General features: G+C 42.8%; 1 protein-coding gene across 1 annotated transcript in view; it reads left to right on the forward strand.

The window, feature by feature from the left end:
• Positions 1-18,647, forward strand: part of LOC135557592 (scavenger receptor class A member 5-like) — a 53,019-nt gene extending 34,372 nt beyond the window's left edge. The window contains exons 8-9 of the mRNA XM_064991005.1: positions 11,735-11,923; positions 16,692-18,647. Of these exons, the coding sequence (XP_064847077.1) occupies positions 11,735-11,923; positions 16,692-16,825 (323 nt within the window). The 3' untranslated portion in view covers positions 16,826-18,647. The remainder of the gene's footprint in view (positions 1-11,734; positions 11,924-16,691) is intronic.
• Positions 18,648-18,914: the final 267 nt, after the last annotated feature.

An 18,914-nucleotide genomic window follows, 5' to 3' on the forward strand; every position in this document is an offset into this window, starting at 1 on the left:
GGAAAAGCATTCCAGGTGAAGCTGGTTGAGAGAATACCAAGAGTGTGCAGGCTGTCATCAAGGCAAACATTCTACTTTGAAGAATCTAAAATCTAAAATATATTTTGATTTGTTTAACACTTTTTTGGTTACTACATGATTCCATAGGTCATAGTTTGATTCTTCACTATTATAATAGAAAATAGTGAATGAGTAGGTTGTCTTTTGACTGGTGGTCCTTTGTGTTCTTGTCTTTATACCTGCAGACAAAGAAAGTGAGCAGTCCCATCTTCACCCAAAACAGCTAGCCTTCAACATATTCTAATGGCCTACATATTATTCTGTTGATTGATATCCATTGAATTGTGTCCTTTTTCTTTTGCACAATATGAAAAGGTAGATGGTATCATCATCTTACCTTAAAGCCGGGCTGTCCTTTCAAATTCAGTGTTTGTTAGGTTCCTGCAAGGACCCCACCAGTGAACCCCATCATATGAACCTTTCGGGGGCATTTTCAGTGCCAGGGAACCCTAGGGTTATAGAAGAACCCTTGTTCATTTTTTGAATGTGGTGGACAGTCAGCCTCCCACTGAGTTGGCTGGTGGAAAGAGACACTTGCACGCACACGCACACACACACACACACACACACACACATAACGACAATTTAAACAAGGCAGAACACAGTCTAGTCAACACATACAATTGACTTGAGATGGAGGAGCTAGCACAGTTACGATATCACATAGACTGTCCCTGTGATGGCCATCTCTATATGGGTTACCGTGAGCAGGGGCACCCAGTCCAGGGTAGAACAGGATTGTGTTTGCAACCACAACCAAAGAAGACAAACACATTTAGTCAATGAAAGCCAGAGAGATGTAGCGTGTTTGTATTCTACAGATATCACAGGGAGATACATTATAGAGTAAATGTTGTACAAGTTGACAAACTCAACATGGGAGGTTATGCAGTAGGCTACAGCAGTATTTAGTTTATCTTGACAATTGTAATCATTTCACTTGATGATATGGCTGATAGCATCTCTATTTCTTGTGACAGCATTCTCAGACCTAATTCCACTGACGGATAGGGAGGCTTTCCTTCTACTGCAGCACATAGTCATAAATGCTCTTAACAGTGTAAATCCTCTAAAGTGCACTCAATTCTATTTCTCATTTCCCACTTCCCTAAAGGAAGTATTTCCACTTAGTGTGCTTGACTGTTAAGTTTTAGTGATTACAGCTAACTACAGTTATATAACATGCTATTCTATAAAATAATTTATTCGTAATTAATATTACCTGATTGAGCTAATCATGTAAATGTAATTAACTACACATAGAGCTGTTATCTTCCGAATAAACATAGTAATATTTTACAATATTAATCGTCATCTTAATTCAGTCTCATCTGGAATGTGGTGATCTAGTTTGGAGTGGACTATATCATTTAGCTGTGTGGAGACAACGATTTTGTTATGGTCATAAGTATTTGTAATTACATTTAATTATTCAGATTTCAAACATCTCGATAGCAGAATGTTTTCATTTCCTGCTTTTTCATGTCCCCTCAACATGTGGACGTGAATCAGCTGTACACTGTGGTATTAGACATCAGTGCAAAAGTGACAAAGCCATCCACAGTTTTTTTTTTTAACTAGATGTGAGGTCAGAGATCAATCCTTTTTGGGTGGAGGTTACTAATTAGCAGAGGAGTGGTGACCAATTCCTTTGATAGCTTGCACATTGTTAGAAAAATTTAAAGGAAAAATGTTCCTATTTTTTTCAAAGTTTGGAATTCATTGGAAGCTGATGCAAAGACAAGTTTAATCTAATAGATGTTGAATACTGTATCAGTAATGTGGAAGTTGAACGTGAATGAATATGCAAAAGCAAACTATGAATCAATGGATTTCCTCCGGGTAGGCTATCTGGGTATTAAACTTTAATTAACCTGAGGTTAATGTTAGAAGCTTTGTCTCATTTGATTGGAAGAACATTAAGTTATGTTCAACAATTTAACTTATTAAATTGAATGAAACGATAATCCATACAATCTCCATTGATTGGATATCATGAATGAGTAGATCAAATGTTGGGAACATTCAACACAAGACCGAATTGTAGCCTTTCTGTTCTACTGGATTACTGAATGGTTTTGCAAAAACCAATTTTACTGATTGATCGATTTAATGTCAAACCTGTATCTTAAATTCTGAGAAGTTGCTTCATCTAGGTTAGTTTGGAAAAAGATGTCTTATTTAGAAAACTCATCAATTTGGATATTATTTAAAATGTCTATTTCAGAATTTAAATTGCCAGACGTATTAAATTGATAAATGTCTGGAAATGTTCCACGAATATTGTGTAGCGGTCAGTGCAGATACATTTCCAGATAGTATATGTTTTATTTGTAATTCAAACATACTATTAGCTGGAACAAGCAGAAATGATCTGTGTAGTAATATCATTTGCATTGCTAGTTATAGCCTAATGTTAGCTAGCTAACATTGCACCTGTTGGTTAGCTGTTTAGCTACCTGCAGATTTATACTACAGCTATGACAATGAAAATGCTGGTTTATTGTGTAGCTAGTGTTAATGAATAAGTATATGGGAAATTCAAGTTGAAACAAGGCGGATAAGGTATAATAATAGACCGTTTATTCAATGCGTAATGATGCACCTTGCACACGGCTCCTTCATCCAGCTCTTATGGTATTTTGAAACATGATATGCAGTCCCTTAAATACATTGAAATGACATAGGTAGAGAGTAATTTCTGGTAAACCTCCAGCCTGGTGTCTATTAAATGACAGAGTTCTTTGTCTTTGAAGTCCATCCCGATGGGGGTCGTCGGGTGTTTGTATTTTATTTATGTTCAATGTGTATTCTCAGTCATTGTCAGTGTATCTACAGAAGAACAGGGGGAGGGTAATGACACAGTGTGCAAGCCACAAATGATTGCAGACAACAGTCAGTGAATGCGTTATTACATGTCTAACTAGGTGAGCCAGCTGATTACATAATCCATCAAGTTACAAGATTACAATATATTTCATGAACATGTGTACATGTCTTGTTTCTGTCCCCAAGCGTTAAATAGGCTCATTAGCTAAAACGTTAACGATTTCTGAAAATCGCAAATAAAATGAAAATAATGCGCCTACTCTCAAGCTTAGCCTTTTCTTTGTCATCCAGATTTTCAAAATATGCTTTTGAACCATAGCAATTCACTAATTTGTGTACAGCTTAGCATTTTGAGTAGCATTTAGCAGCGCAACATTTTCACAAAACCAGATATCCAAATAAATAAAATAATTTACCTTTGAAGACTGGATGTTTTCAATGAGGAACTCTCAGTTACATACCAAAGTGCAGTTTTTCCTGAAAGTGTTTTGTTAGGAGAAATCGCCCGTTTTGTACATCACATTTGGCTACCGAAACGAACCGAAAATTCAGTCACCTACAACGTCAAACTTTTTCCGAATTAACTCCATAATAACAAACATGGCAAACGTTGTTTGGAATCAATCCTCAAGGTGTTTTTTCACATATCTCTTCATTGATATATCGTTCGTAGCCTGCATTCTTCTCTGAATTCTGTGGAAAAATAAGCTGACTTTTGCGCACCAATTTCGGCGCAGGACACCGGCGGACACCTGGTAAATGTGATCTCTTATGGTCAATCTTCCAAGGATATGCCTACATCACAATGCTGCAGACACCTTGGGGAAACGACAGAAAGGGCTGACTCACTCCTCTCGATTCACAGCCATAACAATGGAAAATGAGTCTCAAAATCCTTGGATCGTTTCATCTTATAAACGCTTTTCTAGGGCACACAGAAAATAATTTCATCAAGCTACCAATTATATGCATAGTCGAGCATCAAAATATTTTGCACAATCCTATAGCGCCCCAGAGTTTCAACAGGCTAGACAATAGTGACCCATCCACTTAACTAGATGTGTTTGGGGAGTGGTTATAGCATTTCCTTCACGTGTCAGGAAATCAAATGGAACTATCCGGAGCCGGACTTCCGTTCCGCAAGGTGGAGGAATTTCAACGTAGCACAAGAAAACAAAATGGCTACTTTCCCTTGTTAGCTTTAGGAATACCTAGGATAGGATAAGTAATCCTTCTCACCCCCCCCCCCCCTTAAATGATTTAGATGCACTATTGTAAAGTGGCTGTTCCACTGGATGTCAGAAGGTGAATTCACCAATTTGTAAGTCGCTCTGGATAAGAGCGTCTGCTATATGACTTAAATGTAAATGTAAATGTAAACCCTTCCTTGTGCCTGAAAATGCAGCACATAGGATTACCTTGGCAAGGGAAAGGTTTTGCTTATAACGTATTATGTTCAAACCCCTTTCGGCGTTTTTTGACGATGTTTTAACCGGAACACGCGACAAACAACGAAATGCACCTTGGTCTACTCGTGAGAGGGACAGAGATATATATATCGTTGGTCAAGCTTATATCTCCTGAATTTCAATCGGCTGGCTCTTTGTCCTCGCTCAAGAAATGAATAATGACCGAGCCTACCCACGTCTGAAACGCTCCAGGCAGAAATAGCCCTGCGTTTGGCCAAACGCTCTATTTCTCAGATTTCTATAATTAGCTTTCTCGGCCCTCATACAGGAATGTGTTCGCTTAAGTTACCCGCTGACTACGTCAGCGAACAACACGGGGGCAGGGAATCTTCAGCACACACACACAATAATGTTTGTCTTTAACACTCCAAAAATGTGTACAATAAGCTTGGTATATTATGTAATCTGCTTTTCAATTTCATACAGGCTGAATCAAAATGAAAGCGTCTTTCTATTTTAGATTCCTATCAGCGGCCTCCAATAATGTTGACTTAACCCAGACGTGTGGCCTAGTTCCATAAATGTTCAAATCCTTTCCAGATCATCGAACAATGGTAAATTCTTAGAACAAGTTGAATCAGCAATACAAAATTGGGTTTAATTATTTATTTACTAAATACCTAACTAATCACACAGAATTACACATACACATATTTAAATCATAACTTACGTCATAAAGGTAAACGTCCTTCGCGGTCGGAACAGATATGATGGCTGGTTACACAAAAGAAAAGGAGTGAAAGAGCGGGAAGACTGAGGAACAAAGGGCGAAGCTGTGCTATCGTAAATACAGTATCTTATGCATTCTAAATTACCGCCCATTTGGAAAAGGAAAATGCAATAAATATTTACTCTGAGCTGCGCTTTGGTAGGTTGGTGGTAGATGGAAGGCCTTGTTGCCCAACCGAGTCTTTTGTCCTTTGAAGAATGTCTCTGCTGGTAAATTGAAGACGTCGTAGTAACGTCGTTGTGTGGTAGACAGGATAGTCTGTCTGTTCCTTCCTAACCCTCGTTTGCAGTGGCTGTTGCTAAATCAACGGCTAGAAGGTATCACTTCTGTAGTGAATAAGAGTTCAAAGTTCATACCATTCGCAACCAAAGCTCACGCTGATGTTGGCTTCGTTCTGTAGTTATTATCTGAACCATTCTGACATCAGACCGTCGTCCTCACGTCCTCGGAACAGGAGGTTATATTGTCTTCACATGCTTTTATAGGAAGGGAGAGGAGGGTGCGTTTGAAAAGTTTTATAGCCCATGTCCCTTCACAAGGGGGGGCCACTGATTGAGCAGAGCCCAACTTATGAAAACTGAAATCTCACATTTTAGAAGCTAAAATCACATTTCATCCCATCACGAATAATTTCATATTCAAACATTTAAATTGAACAACAATTCCACGTGAATCCGATAACTCTGATGTGTAGACTTTCCACTGTAGAGTTCATGTCATCTTATCATTGATGAGAATGTCTCAGATGACAACCAAACTGACATCATATTCATTAAGTACCACCGCATATGTTCAATTGGTCGGATTACCAGAATATAGTTAATTTCCCCCCACCTTCTGATGTTCCCAGAATCTCTATGTTAACCAAGGGTTTTGCAAATGTAACATCAGTAGGGTAGAGAGAGGAAAAGAGGGAAAGAGGTATTTATGACTGTCATAAACCTACCCCCAGGCCAAGGTCATGACAACAGTAAGTACGCGTATCTCTAATTTGGCTCTGTGGGCTAAATCAATCTGACCTCATAGTGCCAGTCAAGTAGACCTATGCATCATTGTGCCGAATTAGCCATTTATACGAGCGTGGGCTTCTCCATGTCGGTTCAGCTACCTACTGCACACAGATCCTCATCCACTGTGCCATGTTTGCTAACCTGCTAATACCACCATGGCTCTGGACTAGCCCCATCACACCCCTATCAGAGATAACCTGGGTCTGCGTCTCACTGGACAGATTGAAGATTCCTGAGCCATTACCAGAGTAAAGTTATGCCTACATATCTGCAGCAGACACATGGTTTCAGTCTGCCAGATTGGCTGCATGTCTCAGGCTAAGAGTAGAGCGGAGCTCAGGCTGCAGCATCTGCAAGACATTAACAAGATGTTCCTGTGCTCTTCTCGAGTCTATCCTCCAGATTCATGTTCAGGCTATTCATCTCCTAAAAAGGTCAATAAAGGCTAGTTGAGTCAGAGTTAATCTTCCAATGGGAGGTGCATTTACACATGAACAACCTGAAGTTGTGAACATACACACTCACGCATGCACTTAGACCTGCACACACACACGCCCCAAAATGGACAGCATTGTCTTAGTCCAGAAATCTTGTTGCAAAAGGTCCAGATTTTGTAAGCTGTTGCACTAAGATTCAGATTCACTCTCTTACTCTCTCCTAAGAGTAGAGAGGAAGACATAACGTTTAGTTGATTGCCAGTTTTATAGGTCAGTATAGCCATTTTTGTTCTTTAATCGGTTATTGTTTTTGTCCTAATTATGTTGCTCTGTCACGAATCTTGCCGAAGATGGTGCCTCTCCCTGTTCGGGCGGCGCTTGGCAGTCGTCGTCGCCGGCCTATTAGCTGCCATCGATTCCCTTTCCGTTTGTTTCTGTTTATTGGGTAATTGGGTACACCTGTTTTGAGTTAGTGTTTGTTTGTAGGCTATTTAAGGGCACTAGGCCCGCTGGGTATTTGTGCGGGCCTGTTTTTTGTTACTCTGTTGTATGGTGGTTTTCGTGTATGTATTCTCCGGACTATTTTGGTCCTGTGTTTGGGCTGGTCAATTGTATGCGCCCTGTGTGTTGGCGTGACCGTTTTTATGCGCCGGAGAATAAATTGACAATCTACTGAACCCTGCTCTCTGCGCCTGATTCCACCCACCACTCCTAGTAAATCGTAACAGAAGCCCGCACCACCTAAATGGAGTCAGCAGGAGCAGCGACCACCCCTCTCCCAACTATGGAGGAGCGCGTTCATCACCATACAGCTGTCCTCCATCGGATCGGTACAGCGATGGACCAGATGATGGAGAGGATGGAACGATGGGAGAGGAGTGGTCTACCGACGTCTACCCCAGCTCCCCCACAGACGACGCCACCTACTCCACCTACGTCGTCCTCTGGGTCCAGCTCATTGCGTCTCCCCCCCGAGGGAGTACGATGGAGCGGCGGCTGGGTGCCAGGGATTTTTGCTCCAGCTCGAGCTCTACCTGGCTACCGTGCATCCGGCTCCCTCAGGTGAGGAGAGTGTGAGCCTCCTCGTCTCCTGTTTAACGGGTAGGGCCCTGGGCTGGGCCAACGCTGTCTGGAACAGCCCAGACCCGGCTCGGGACAACTACCTGGAGTTCACCCACCGTTTTCGAACTGTGTTCGACCACCCACCAGAGGGCAAAGCGGCGGGTGAGCGACTGTTCCACCTCAGACAGGACACGAGGAGTGCGCAGGACTTCGCGTTGGAGTTTAGGACCCTAGCTGCTGGTGCTGGGTGGAATGACAGGGCCCTGATAGACCATTACTGGTGCAGTCTCCGGGAGGACGTCCGCTGGGAGCTAGCTTGTCGGGACACAACACTCCCTGGATGAACTAATAGACATGTCGATTCGATTGGACAACCTGCTAGCTGCCTGCGGGCGTTCAGAAGGGGTCCTGTCAATTCCACCTTCCAGCCCTCCCGCTCCCACTCCGATGGAGTTGGGAGGAGCTGCATCTAGGGAGACCAGAGGAGGAGGCTCCTCCTGCGCCTATTGTGGACGGAGAGGACACACTTCGGACCGGTGCTGGAGGAGTTCCTCTAGGAGTCAAGCTGGCCGGAGGAACACTTCTCGGCCACCCCAGGTGAGCAAGCACCAAACTCACCCAGAGCTCCCTGTTGGTCACATGTTTTTGTTAATTTTTTCCCCTGCGTTTTTTCCCTCTCTTCAGCATAAGGCGCTAGTCGATTCAGGCGCAGATGGGAGTTTTATGGATCGCGGACTCGCCCGTAAATTGGGTATTCCGTTAGTGCAGATAGACCCACCTGTCCCCGTGCACTCCTTAGATAGCCGACCGTTAGGGTCAGGGCTGGTCAGGGAGGCCACGATTCCGCTGGACATGGTAATGCAGGGGGATCATAGGGAGAAGATCAGTTTCTACCTTATTGATTCCCCTGGGTTTCCAGTGGTGTTGGGGGTTCCCTGGCTGGCTATTCACAATCCCCTCATTTCCTGGAAACAAGGGGCTCTTCAGGGGTGGTCAGATGAGTGTTCGGGTAGGGGTATACGAGTTTCCATCGGTGCCATGACAGTGGAGAGTCCAGACCAGGTTTCCACCGTGCACATTCCCCCCGAATATGCCAATTTGGCTATTGCTTTTTGTAAGAAAAAAGCGACCAAATTACCACCCCATCGACGGTGGGATTGCGTGATAAACCTCCAGGAGAACGCTGCACTTCCCCGGAGTCACGTGTACCCACTGTCACAGGAGGAGACGTTGGCTATGGAGACATATGTCACAGAAGCTCTGAGACAGGGGTACATTCGGCCCTCCATGTCACCCGTCTCCTCGAGTTTCTTTTTTTGTGAGGAAAAAGGAGGGAGGTCTGCGCCCGTGCATTGATTATCGAGGTCTCAATTCGATCACAGTGGGTTTTAGTTATCCGCTACCTCTCATCGCTACGGCGGTGGAATCATTCCACGGAGCGCGTTTCTTCACAAAACTGGACCTCAGGAGCGCGTATAATCTGGTGCGTATTCGGGGAGGAGACGAGTGGAAAACAGCGTTTAGTACCACATCAGGCCACTATGAGTACCTCGTCATGCCGTAAGGGTTGAAGAATGCTCCAGCCGTCTTCCAATCCTTTGTAGATGAGATTCTCAGGGACTTGCACGGGCAGGGTGTGGTAGTCTATATTGATGACATCTTGATTTATTCTGCCACACGCGCCGCGCATGTCTCCCTGGTGCGCAAGGTTCTTGGGCGACTGCTAGAGCATGACCTATACGTCACCGCTGAGAAATGTGTGTTCTCCAAACCAGCCGTTTCCTTCCTGGGTTATCGCATTTCCAGCTCGGGGATGGTGATGGAGTGTGGCCGCGTTAACGCTGTGCGTAATTGGCAGACTCCAACCAGTTGAAGGCGCTGTTCACTGAAGCTCCCGTGTTGGCGCATCCGGACCCTTCATAGTGGAGGTGGATGCGTCCAAGGCTGGGCTTGGAGCCGTGCTGTCTCAGCGCTCGGGCATGCCACCGAAGCTCCGTCCCTGCGCTTTCTTTTCTAGGAAGCTGGGTCCGGCGGAGCAGAACTATAATGTGGGGGACCGGGAGTTACTCGCTATGGTAAAAGCCCTGAAGGTGTGGAGACACTGGCTAGAGGGGGCTAAACACCCTTTCCTCATCTGGACTGACCACCGTAATCTGGAGTATATTCGAGCAGCGAGGAGACTGAATCCGCGTCAGGCTAGGTTGGCCATATTCTTTACACGTTTTAGATTTACGATCTCTTATAGACCAGGTTCCCTTAACACTAAGGCCGACGCGCTGTCCCGTCTCTATGACACCGAGGACACCACTCCTAGTAAATCGTAACATGCTCATACATGCTAAATTAGATATAATTTTTCCCCCAGTGTATTTTCAGAATGAAAAGACCTAGTTCAAATTGTAGTTTTGATGACGTAAAGTATAGCAAAGTGGGCCAGTGCTCTAATCGTCAGAGGCACATTTGGAAACGTGCCTGCTTTTATAAGGTATTGACAGCACTGATTGAGTGTGTTCTCCAAACCAGCCGTTTCCTTCCTGGGTTATCGCATTTCCAGCTCGGGGATGGTGATGGAGTGTGGCCGCGTTAACGTGTTTTCTCCCATAAGACTAAACAACTCTTTTTCTAGAACAAATACTTCAGTTGTGAAACTACAGAGAGATATCATGAGTGTGGTGGTAGAAATGGGAAGTACTGGTTTTCATCTTATCAATTAGCTGGACTTTAATAGGCCATGTATTATACTGTGCGTGAGTCTCTCTCAGGAGAAGTCTGCTAAGAGGTTTTCTGTTGGATGTGTGATTAACTTAACTTAAGTTTCTGTCTGAACCTCTAAAATGATTTGAACAAACCAAGCCTCATGCTGGCTTGAAGGTAGGTCCATACCTGGCTGCAACATGTTTTTCATTAGGGATTTTGTTGCAGGATTACAGGACTAGGCTTCATTACAGGACTAGGCTTCATGTGCAGGGGAGCTGTAATATGACATCCTGGCATGAAATAGCATTTTCTCTTCATCCTATTCTTACTAAATCTTCCCAAACATGATGGTGGATGGGAGGCCCCTCGGATCAACCTCCCACTGTGTGTGCTGGGGGAAAGAGACGCCTGCTGTCTTGTGGGGCACACGGTCACACACGGTCACACACACACACACACACACACACACACACACACACACACACACACACACACACACACACACACACACGAACAAAACAAGGATAATGACAATACCCACCCAGAACCCTCTTTAAACAAGGCAGTTTAGCATCAACACACACAGCGGAGGTGACCTGTAATGGAGGAGATGGTCTCAGCACCGTTACGATAGCACATAGACTGGTCCCTGTGATGGCCATCTAGAACACGGATTGCGTCAACTAAAGTTTAGTCAACTAAAGTTTATTTTGACAAACTGTAATAATTTCACTTGATGATATGGCTAATATCCGGTCCCTGCATCTCTATTTCTTGTGACAACATTCTCAGACCAAATTCCTGACCTTGTTCCTGTGCTCTTCTCGAGTCTATCCTCCAGATTCATGTTCAGCCATTGGAGCCCCAGGTTATCCATCTCCTAAAAAGGTCAATAATGGCTAATTCAGTCAGAGTTAATCTTCCAATGGGAGGTACTAATTGTTTTCAACACCTTCTCCTGCCCCGACAAGACCACAAATTTCACTCTTTATAACTGCAGTTATGGAGGTCACCAAGTATGGAGGCAGTAATTACCCCTAATAGCAAACCCCTTTGAACAAACAAGCTTCATGGAAAGCATTTCCTAAAGATGTGTTCAGGTGTTTTGTTTTATTTTCCCGGTTATGAAAAAATAATTGACATTAAGTAAAGCCAGGTTAGAAAATCAACAAGCCAATGTCCTCTGAATATTACTGTAATTTAGTTGACTTTACAGAAATGCACTCTATGATCCATCTTTGAGGTTAATACACTGAGTCAAGCCACCTCAATCTGATCAGTGTTCTGTGGCTAGGGGTTTTGTTTGGCCCATGACCAGCTTCCCCTTTCGAACCACCATCCATGTCTCTCTCCCCTGCTGTGTGCGTGTGTGTGTGTGTGTGTGTGTGTGTGTGTGTGTGTGTGTGTGTGTGTGTGTGTGTGTGCGTGTGCGCAATTCAGTGGATGAGACACTGGTGAGGCTGGTGAATGGATCAGGCCCTCACGAGGGGAGAGTGGAGGTGTTCCACGAGAGACGCTGGGGAACGGTGTGTGATGACGTCTGGGACAAGAAGGACGGCGACGTGGTCTGCAGGATGCTTGGCTACAAAGGAGCCTTCGAGATCCATAAAACAGGCCGGTTTGGACAAGGTAAGCCTTTTGGCTTTTTTTTTATCTCTATGGAGATTTGAACTAACTACAGTGCAGACTGTGATAAACTTGTGGAGGCGGATTAGGATTTTTACAATTTTTTTGTTGTAATTGTACTTTTTTATGGTGGGTATTAGTGCACAAAGCATTTGAAAACTACTGAGATTCATATACGTTTACAGGGAACATCATATGAGCCAGATGCCATCAAAAATGTGCCAGTGGTAATATCCATCTGTTTCCTCTCTTATGACCTATTTTCCACAACCATCATTACATCATGCATACACACACATCTATGTTTGGTCCAATCAAAATATTAGGGTTTTGTTCAAATTAATCTGGACAAAACAAAAAAAAACAAATCTAATTCCAATAACCATTTTTTTTAAATTAACAATAATTCACATTTACTTTTGAGGATTAATTAAAGAGTTGTAAATGTGTCTTTCTTTCATAGACCCCATTTGCGAAGCAAAATGTTGTTTCTTTATTCTTGACCTCATCCTGACCCATATTTGTATCTATAATTATGTTAGAGGTGACATTGTACATGGTCAATACAATAAATTATTTTCAAAATAAGTGTTGAGATGCTGGGTAAACCAGTTTAGGAGGCATGTCTAGTTAAAATAAACCCAACAGTGATGTATTAGGCCCAGTCCAAACATCTGTGGTGAATGTACACTATACTATACTGGTCCTGGCCAAGTTTCCTTTTCAAGTTCATGCTGCACTCAATATGTTTCAGTTATTCAATGTTCTGTAGTTGGTGGTGCTCAAACTTGGAGTCTTCTCTCATGGTGCTACATGTGGTAGAATGACCTTAAAGCAGAAACTCTGATCATACAGAGTGTGTTTGCCAACATTCTGAGGGAAAATATTGCTCACACTAAAAGTTCAAAATGTTTCTGTGAACAAACGGATAGAGTAGACAGACGGTAGGTCTACCAGGTCCTGGTCCCTTCCCAACAGTACTGCTGGTCATAAAGTATATGGAAAACAATACGGAACGATATTTCCGTACACACAAAGGGCCTCCTTTGAGCATTAGTGATACTACTACTTTTGAGGGAAGACACACAAATACATCAAATAAAATAGCTGAAATGGAGACATTAGTTCCTAACTACACACATAGTTCTCATTGTAGATGTATATTTACACGATATATCAGACAAGCCCTGGCATTTAAAGGGTTGATGGTCTCGTCTGCGACCTCCAGCCAGTGTAGGATATTTTTGGCCTCTTATCTTATATCAAGTCCGTCTATGAATCCCCTCACTGGTACACAGCCCCGATAGGCCTATGGGGATGAGGCCCACATGCACATCTGTAAACTGTCATCTTAGAGTGAAAGAAATGAATGTCTGATTCAGGATATAAAAAGCATATTGTACTTTTTTGTGCTCATTATGTTGCCAGCATTCGAATATAACCCTGAAGCAAACAAAGACCAGGAATTATAACGTGAAATCTCATTCAAATGTGGGATAAGAAAGACATGCTTATGCTAATGTTAACTTTGTGGGAACCTTTTGTGGGGAGAGTTATATCCTTATGACATATTGCATTTAAAACATATATTATTCTGGATTGGTTTGGTAAACTGTATATAGTGAGTATAAGAAACATTAAGAACACATTCCTATTATTGAGTTGCACTCCCCCCTTTTGCCCTCATAACAGCCTCAATTCGTCTGGGCATGGACTCTACAAGGTGTCAAAAGCTTTTCACAGGGTTGCTGGCCCATGTTGGCTGGATGTCCTTTGGGTGGTGGACCATTCTTGATACACATGGGAAACTGTTGAGAAAAATCCATCAGCGTTTCAGTTATTGACACAAACCAATGTGCCTGGCACCCACTACTATAGCCCGTTCAAAGGAACTTACATTTTTTTGTCTTGCCTATTCACCCACTGAATGGCACACATTCCCAATCCATGTCTCAAGGCTTAAACATCATTCTTTAACCTGTTTCCTCCCCTTCATCTACACTGATTGAAGTGGATTTAACAAGTGACGTCAAGAAGGGATCATAGCTTTCACCTGGATTCACTATGGTTTTCCTGCATGTATATTATCCCTTGTTGTTATAAATCAAACAAAGTTGTAGTTATGTTAGGCATACAGTGCATTCGGAAAGTATTCAGACCCCTTGACTTTTTCCACGTTTTGTTACGTTACAGCCTTATCCTAAAATAGATGTTTTTTTAAAATCAATCTACAGACAATACCCTATAATGACAAAGCGAAAACATGTTTTTTTAGACATTTTTGAAAATGTATTAAAAATAAAAAACAGAAATACCTTATTTTCATAACTATTCAGACCCTTTGCTATGAGCCTTGAAATTGAGCTCAGGTGCATCCTGTTTGCATTGATCATTCTTGAGATATTTCTACAAATTGATTGGAGTCCACCTGGGGTAAATTCAATCGATTGGACATGCTTTGGAAAGGAACACACCTGTTTATATAAGGTCCCACAGTTGACAGTGCATGTCAGAGCAAAAACCAAGCCATGAGGTCAACGGAATTGTCCGTAGAGCTCTGAGACAGGATTGTGTCAAAGGCACACATCTGGGGAAGGGTACCAAAAAATGTCTGCAGCATGGAAGGTCCCCAAGAACACAGTGGCCTCCATCATTCTTAAATGGAAGAAGTTTGGAACCACCAAGATTCTTCCTAGAGATGTCTGCCCGGCCAAACTGAGCAATCAGGGGAGAAGGGCCTTGGTCAGGGAGGTGACCAAGAACCCAATGGTCATTCTGACAGAACTCCAGAGTTCCTCTGTGGAGATGGCAGTCATTCTGGAAGGATCTCCCATCTCTGCAGCACTCCACCAATCATGGTAGGGTGGCCAGACGGAAACCACTCCTCAGTAAAAGGCCCATGACAGCCCACTTGGAGTTTGCCAAAAGACACCTAAAGGACTATCAGACCATGAGAAACAAGATTCTCTGGTCTGATGAAACCACGATTGAACTCTTTGGCCTGAATGCCAAGCATCACTTCTGGAGGAAACCTGGAACCATCCCTACGGTGAAGCATGGTGGTGGCAGCATCATGCTGTGGTGATGTTTTTCAGCGGCAGGAACTGGGAGACTAGTCAGGATCGAGGGAAAGACGAACGGAGCAAAGTACAGAGAGATCTTTGATGAAAAACTGCTCCAGAGGGCTCAGGACCTCAGACTGGGGTAAAGGTTCACCTTCCAACAGGACATTGACCCTAAGCACACAGCCAACACAATGCAGGAGTGGCTTCGGGACAAGTCTCTGAATGTCCTTGAGTGGCCCAGCCAGGGCCCGGACTTGAACCTGATCGAACATCTCTGGAGAGACCTGAAAATAGCTGTGCAGCGATGCTCCCTATCCAACCTGACAGAGTTTGAGAGGATCTGCAGAGAAGAATGGGAGAAACTCCCCAAAAACCGGTGGGTCAAGCTTGTATCATCATACCCAAGAAGACTCGTTGCTGTAATCGCTGCCAAAGGTGCTTCAACAAGGTACTGAGTCAAGGGTCTGAATACTTATGTAAATATGATATTTCAGTTTTTTTATATATTTATACATTTGCAAAAATTTTCTAAAATCTGTTTCTGCTTTGTCATTATGGCCTTTTGTGTGGAGATTGATGAGGAAAAACACATTTTAATCCATTTTAGAATAAGGCTGAATACTTTCCGAATGCACTGTATATTTGAGGTCCTATGTCTTTCTCTAACCTGCTTATTTGGCAAGTAGGTAAATTAGATCGGACACAGTGTATCTTTTGTTTGTTTTGAATCTAATCCTTCAGTTACCCTCAACCCCTCCCATCTGTATCTGAAGACCATCCAGTTTTGTTTTCTATTTACTGTATATGTTTAACTGTGCTGTTTCACAAATGTTCTGAACCTATACATAATGATTGAAAGTGAATTATGTTCTCAAACCCAATGATGAATTCAGTGTCCCACATCTACTGTTGTAACTCACAACTCATTATCATGAACAATGGAGTTCCTAAGCTTGTGTTCATACGTTGGACATTCATTTTGCACATCATTCTTCAGACAGCAATTAGTACTCAAAGCCATCGAGAGATTTTGACTGGGTCTTGAAATTATTTTCATTTGGACCGGGAAACAGGCACTAGAGGGTGTCCTCTCGTATGTTTGTCGGCCTCTCAGTTCTGTCTTCAATGTAATTGATACCACAATAAACCCAATTTCAGACATAGATTCAATGCCAGAGGTCCCCTCTGGTGGCTCTTGGCTACCCTGCCTGGTGCCTGGAGAGAGGAGAGACTTGCGCCAGTCTCCAGAGCCTCTGTGTTTGTGAAGCCATGACATGCTCGCATCCCTCTGCCAGATATCTGCCTCACATTGACGCTTCCAAGGGCTCTCAGAGGAGAGTAGTGTGATGAGTACGAGGAGCCTGAGTATGACCAGACCAGACTGCTATCACACTCTCTTTTATTCAGATAAAGACTGTGATTTGCGAAGAAAAACAATAGAATAGCAGGTGCCTGATACTTGGCCGCCCCTATATTCCCTCCCTGTATATCCCTCCTTTATCATCTTAGCTGTGAATCATACTTTTCTGTAAGTCCTGAATACTGGAGTCGATCTGGATGTTTTTTTATTAATAACAATGGGAGGCTGAGAGGACATATGTTCACTGTTAGGTTCATCTTGACTAAAGAATTTCTGCCCTCTTCGTCTGTCTGTCTGGTCTGTCTGTCTGGTCTGTCTGTCTGTTTCGATCTCTCTCTCTATACAGGTACTGGGCTCATCTGGATGGATGATGTGGCCTGCGTTGGGAACGAGGACACCATTCACCAGTGCAAGTTCTCAGGCTGGGGTAAGACAAACTGTGGGCACGTGGAGGATGCGGGGGTGACATGCAACACCTAACACCCACCATTTGAACCCCCACCGAGTTCAGTTACAAACTGCTGAGATTAGTTGCAGTTGACAGGCAGCGTAAGGTAGAGCAGAAGAGCTGTATCCTGCTGTCCTACACCCACCCACCGCTGTGGGCAACTGATTTGACAGTTATGTGCAAACATGCTTTGATTTGAGACCCCTTAGGGCCTCTTGGATGGCTATTGTTCATGTAAAGTAGGTTTATCAATAGCAGATACTTCTTAGCTGAACTAGAATCAGTGCCAAAAATGGACCAATTTAAAAAATGGTCAGTCACAAATGTTTGTCAAATTTTTGATAGATAAAGCGATTACAAAGAAATGAAAGGGGAAGAGATGCCATTTTAAATGGATGTATGACTTGGCCCTAGTACGATTTATTGGTTTGTGTCTGACAATTTGACTTATTTCTGCCTGTAGAGCCAAGCATTGTTTTTTATCATCATGCATGAGAGTCTCTCTCTCTCTCTCTCTCTCTCTCTCTCTCTCTCTCTCTCTCTCTCTCTCTCTCTCTCTCTCTCTCTCTCTCTCTCTCTCGTGTTTTTGCTTCTCCCTTCAACAGTTTTTTTTTGTTAGAGCCCAAAAATGTCACCCTCTTCATCGATAATTGCATGGGCGGTTGGAAGATTGACGCTTGGTTTACGTATGGAAACCATGACTCTAATGATGAGTAAGACAAATTACAGCCTCAGAGGGCAGTGTGGGGAAAATAAAGTGAAATGGTAAAACATGCACAACGAATTGAGGTTTCTCACAGGAAATGAAACAGGGAAATATGTATTATTGTGTGAAATAAACAAAACCAACCCCTGATGTAAGATACTTCCACAAGTAAATCACGTGTTGACGTGATATGATGGCTGTAAGAAAAATATTTCTGTAGATGATCCCTTGCCAAATATTGATTTGGGATAAACAATGAAACGTGCGGAGGTCCTGAGGACTAGGTTTGATCCACTCTCAGACTCATGAATCTGGACTATCTCAGTATTTCATCTGGAGCAGTGGACCAGCTCCCCTCAGAAATGGTCCTCACTTTTATCAACTTATGTTCATGCGCAGACAAGTGCTGTAGAGGTGTTGCAAAGTACTCGTTTTCTAAGCCAACAGCCAAGGAGAATGCCTTACAATCTCTATATATTTTCACTCAGACTGATCATGCTTCCCTCTTGGGAAAGGTCGTTCAACAGAAAAGAAAGGAGAAAAAATGTTTTCTACATAAAATATTTTCATACGAAACATTTATTCTGGTAGATATTATTCTGATAGATATTCCTACAGTACGTGATCATCTCTATTATAATCCTGTCTCAGACATTCAACCAGGGTGCAGTTAGTCTGTGAACATAACAGAGGTTATTCTTGCATGGATCTTCAACTGTGCTGGAAATGAATCACTGTCATGCAATGCTTTTTCACATACGTTTAAGGGAGCAGACTGCACACATTTGCTTTGTATAATAGGGACCACAAACCCAAGTTCCCACTTCAGGATCATACTATCAAATGCCAGGATGGTATGATTGCTATGTGAAGTCGAGATTGGTTGATTTGTTATACTATGGTTATACTGTGGCCCTAATCACCACTTTTATTGGACAAAGGGACTGCTGAGGAATGTAAATATCTGCTTATCGATTTTGCTGGTCATAACACCCAGACAACAATACCTGAAGTAGTATGAAATAGATAAATAAATACAGTGAATATGTGACAAGAATATTTCATATGACAATACTTTTTACTAGATTTTTCAGATTTTTTTAATTGTTCATGTACCATGGAAATAATAAAATATACATTTGTTTATACATGTGGACTTGATTATTTTCTGATTAAGATGAAAGTGGTTTGAGGTAGTTCAGTTGAAAGCTAAGTGATCCTAGCCCATACCCTAGATACAGTACATCAAGAGAACAGGTGAGAAGGGATAGAGGAAGTTGGGTATGTCATCTCTGGTTTGACAACTGAGAAGCAATTACCTTAAAAGTGGTTCCACATGAAGGACGAAAATAGAAATGATTGCTGGAGAATCACCTGATCACCTCAGCATATGGTGAGCCTAGGGAGAACAAAGA

Source organism: Oncorhynchus masou, chromosome 16 (genome assembly GCF_036934945.1).
Source record: "Oncorhynchus masou masou isolate Uvic2021 chromosome 16, UVic_Omas_1.1, whole genome shotgun sequence".
NCBI classification, from domain to species: domain Eukaryota; kingdom Metazoa; phylum Chordata; class Actinopteri; order Salmoniformes; family Salmonidae; genus Oncorhynchus; species Oncorhynchus masou.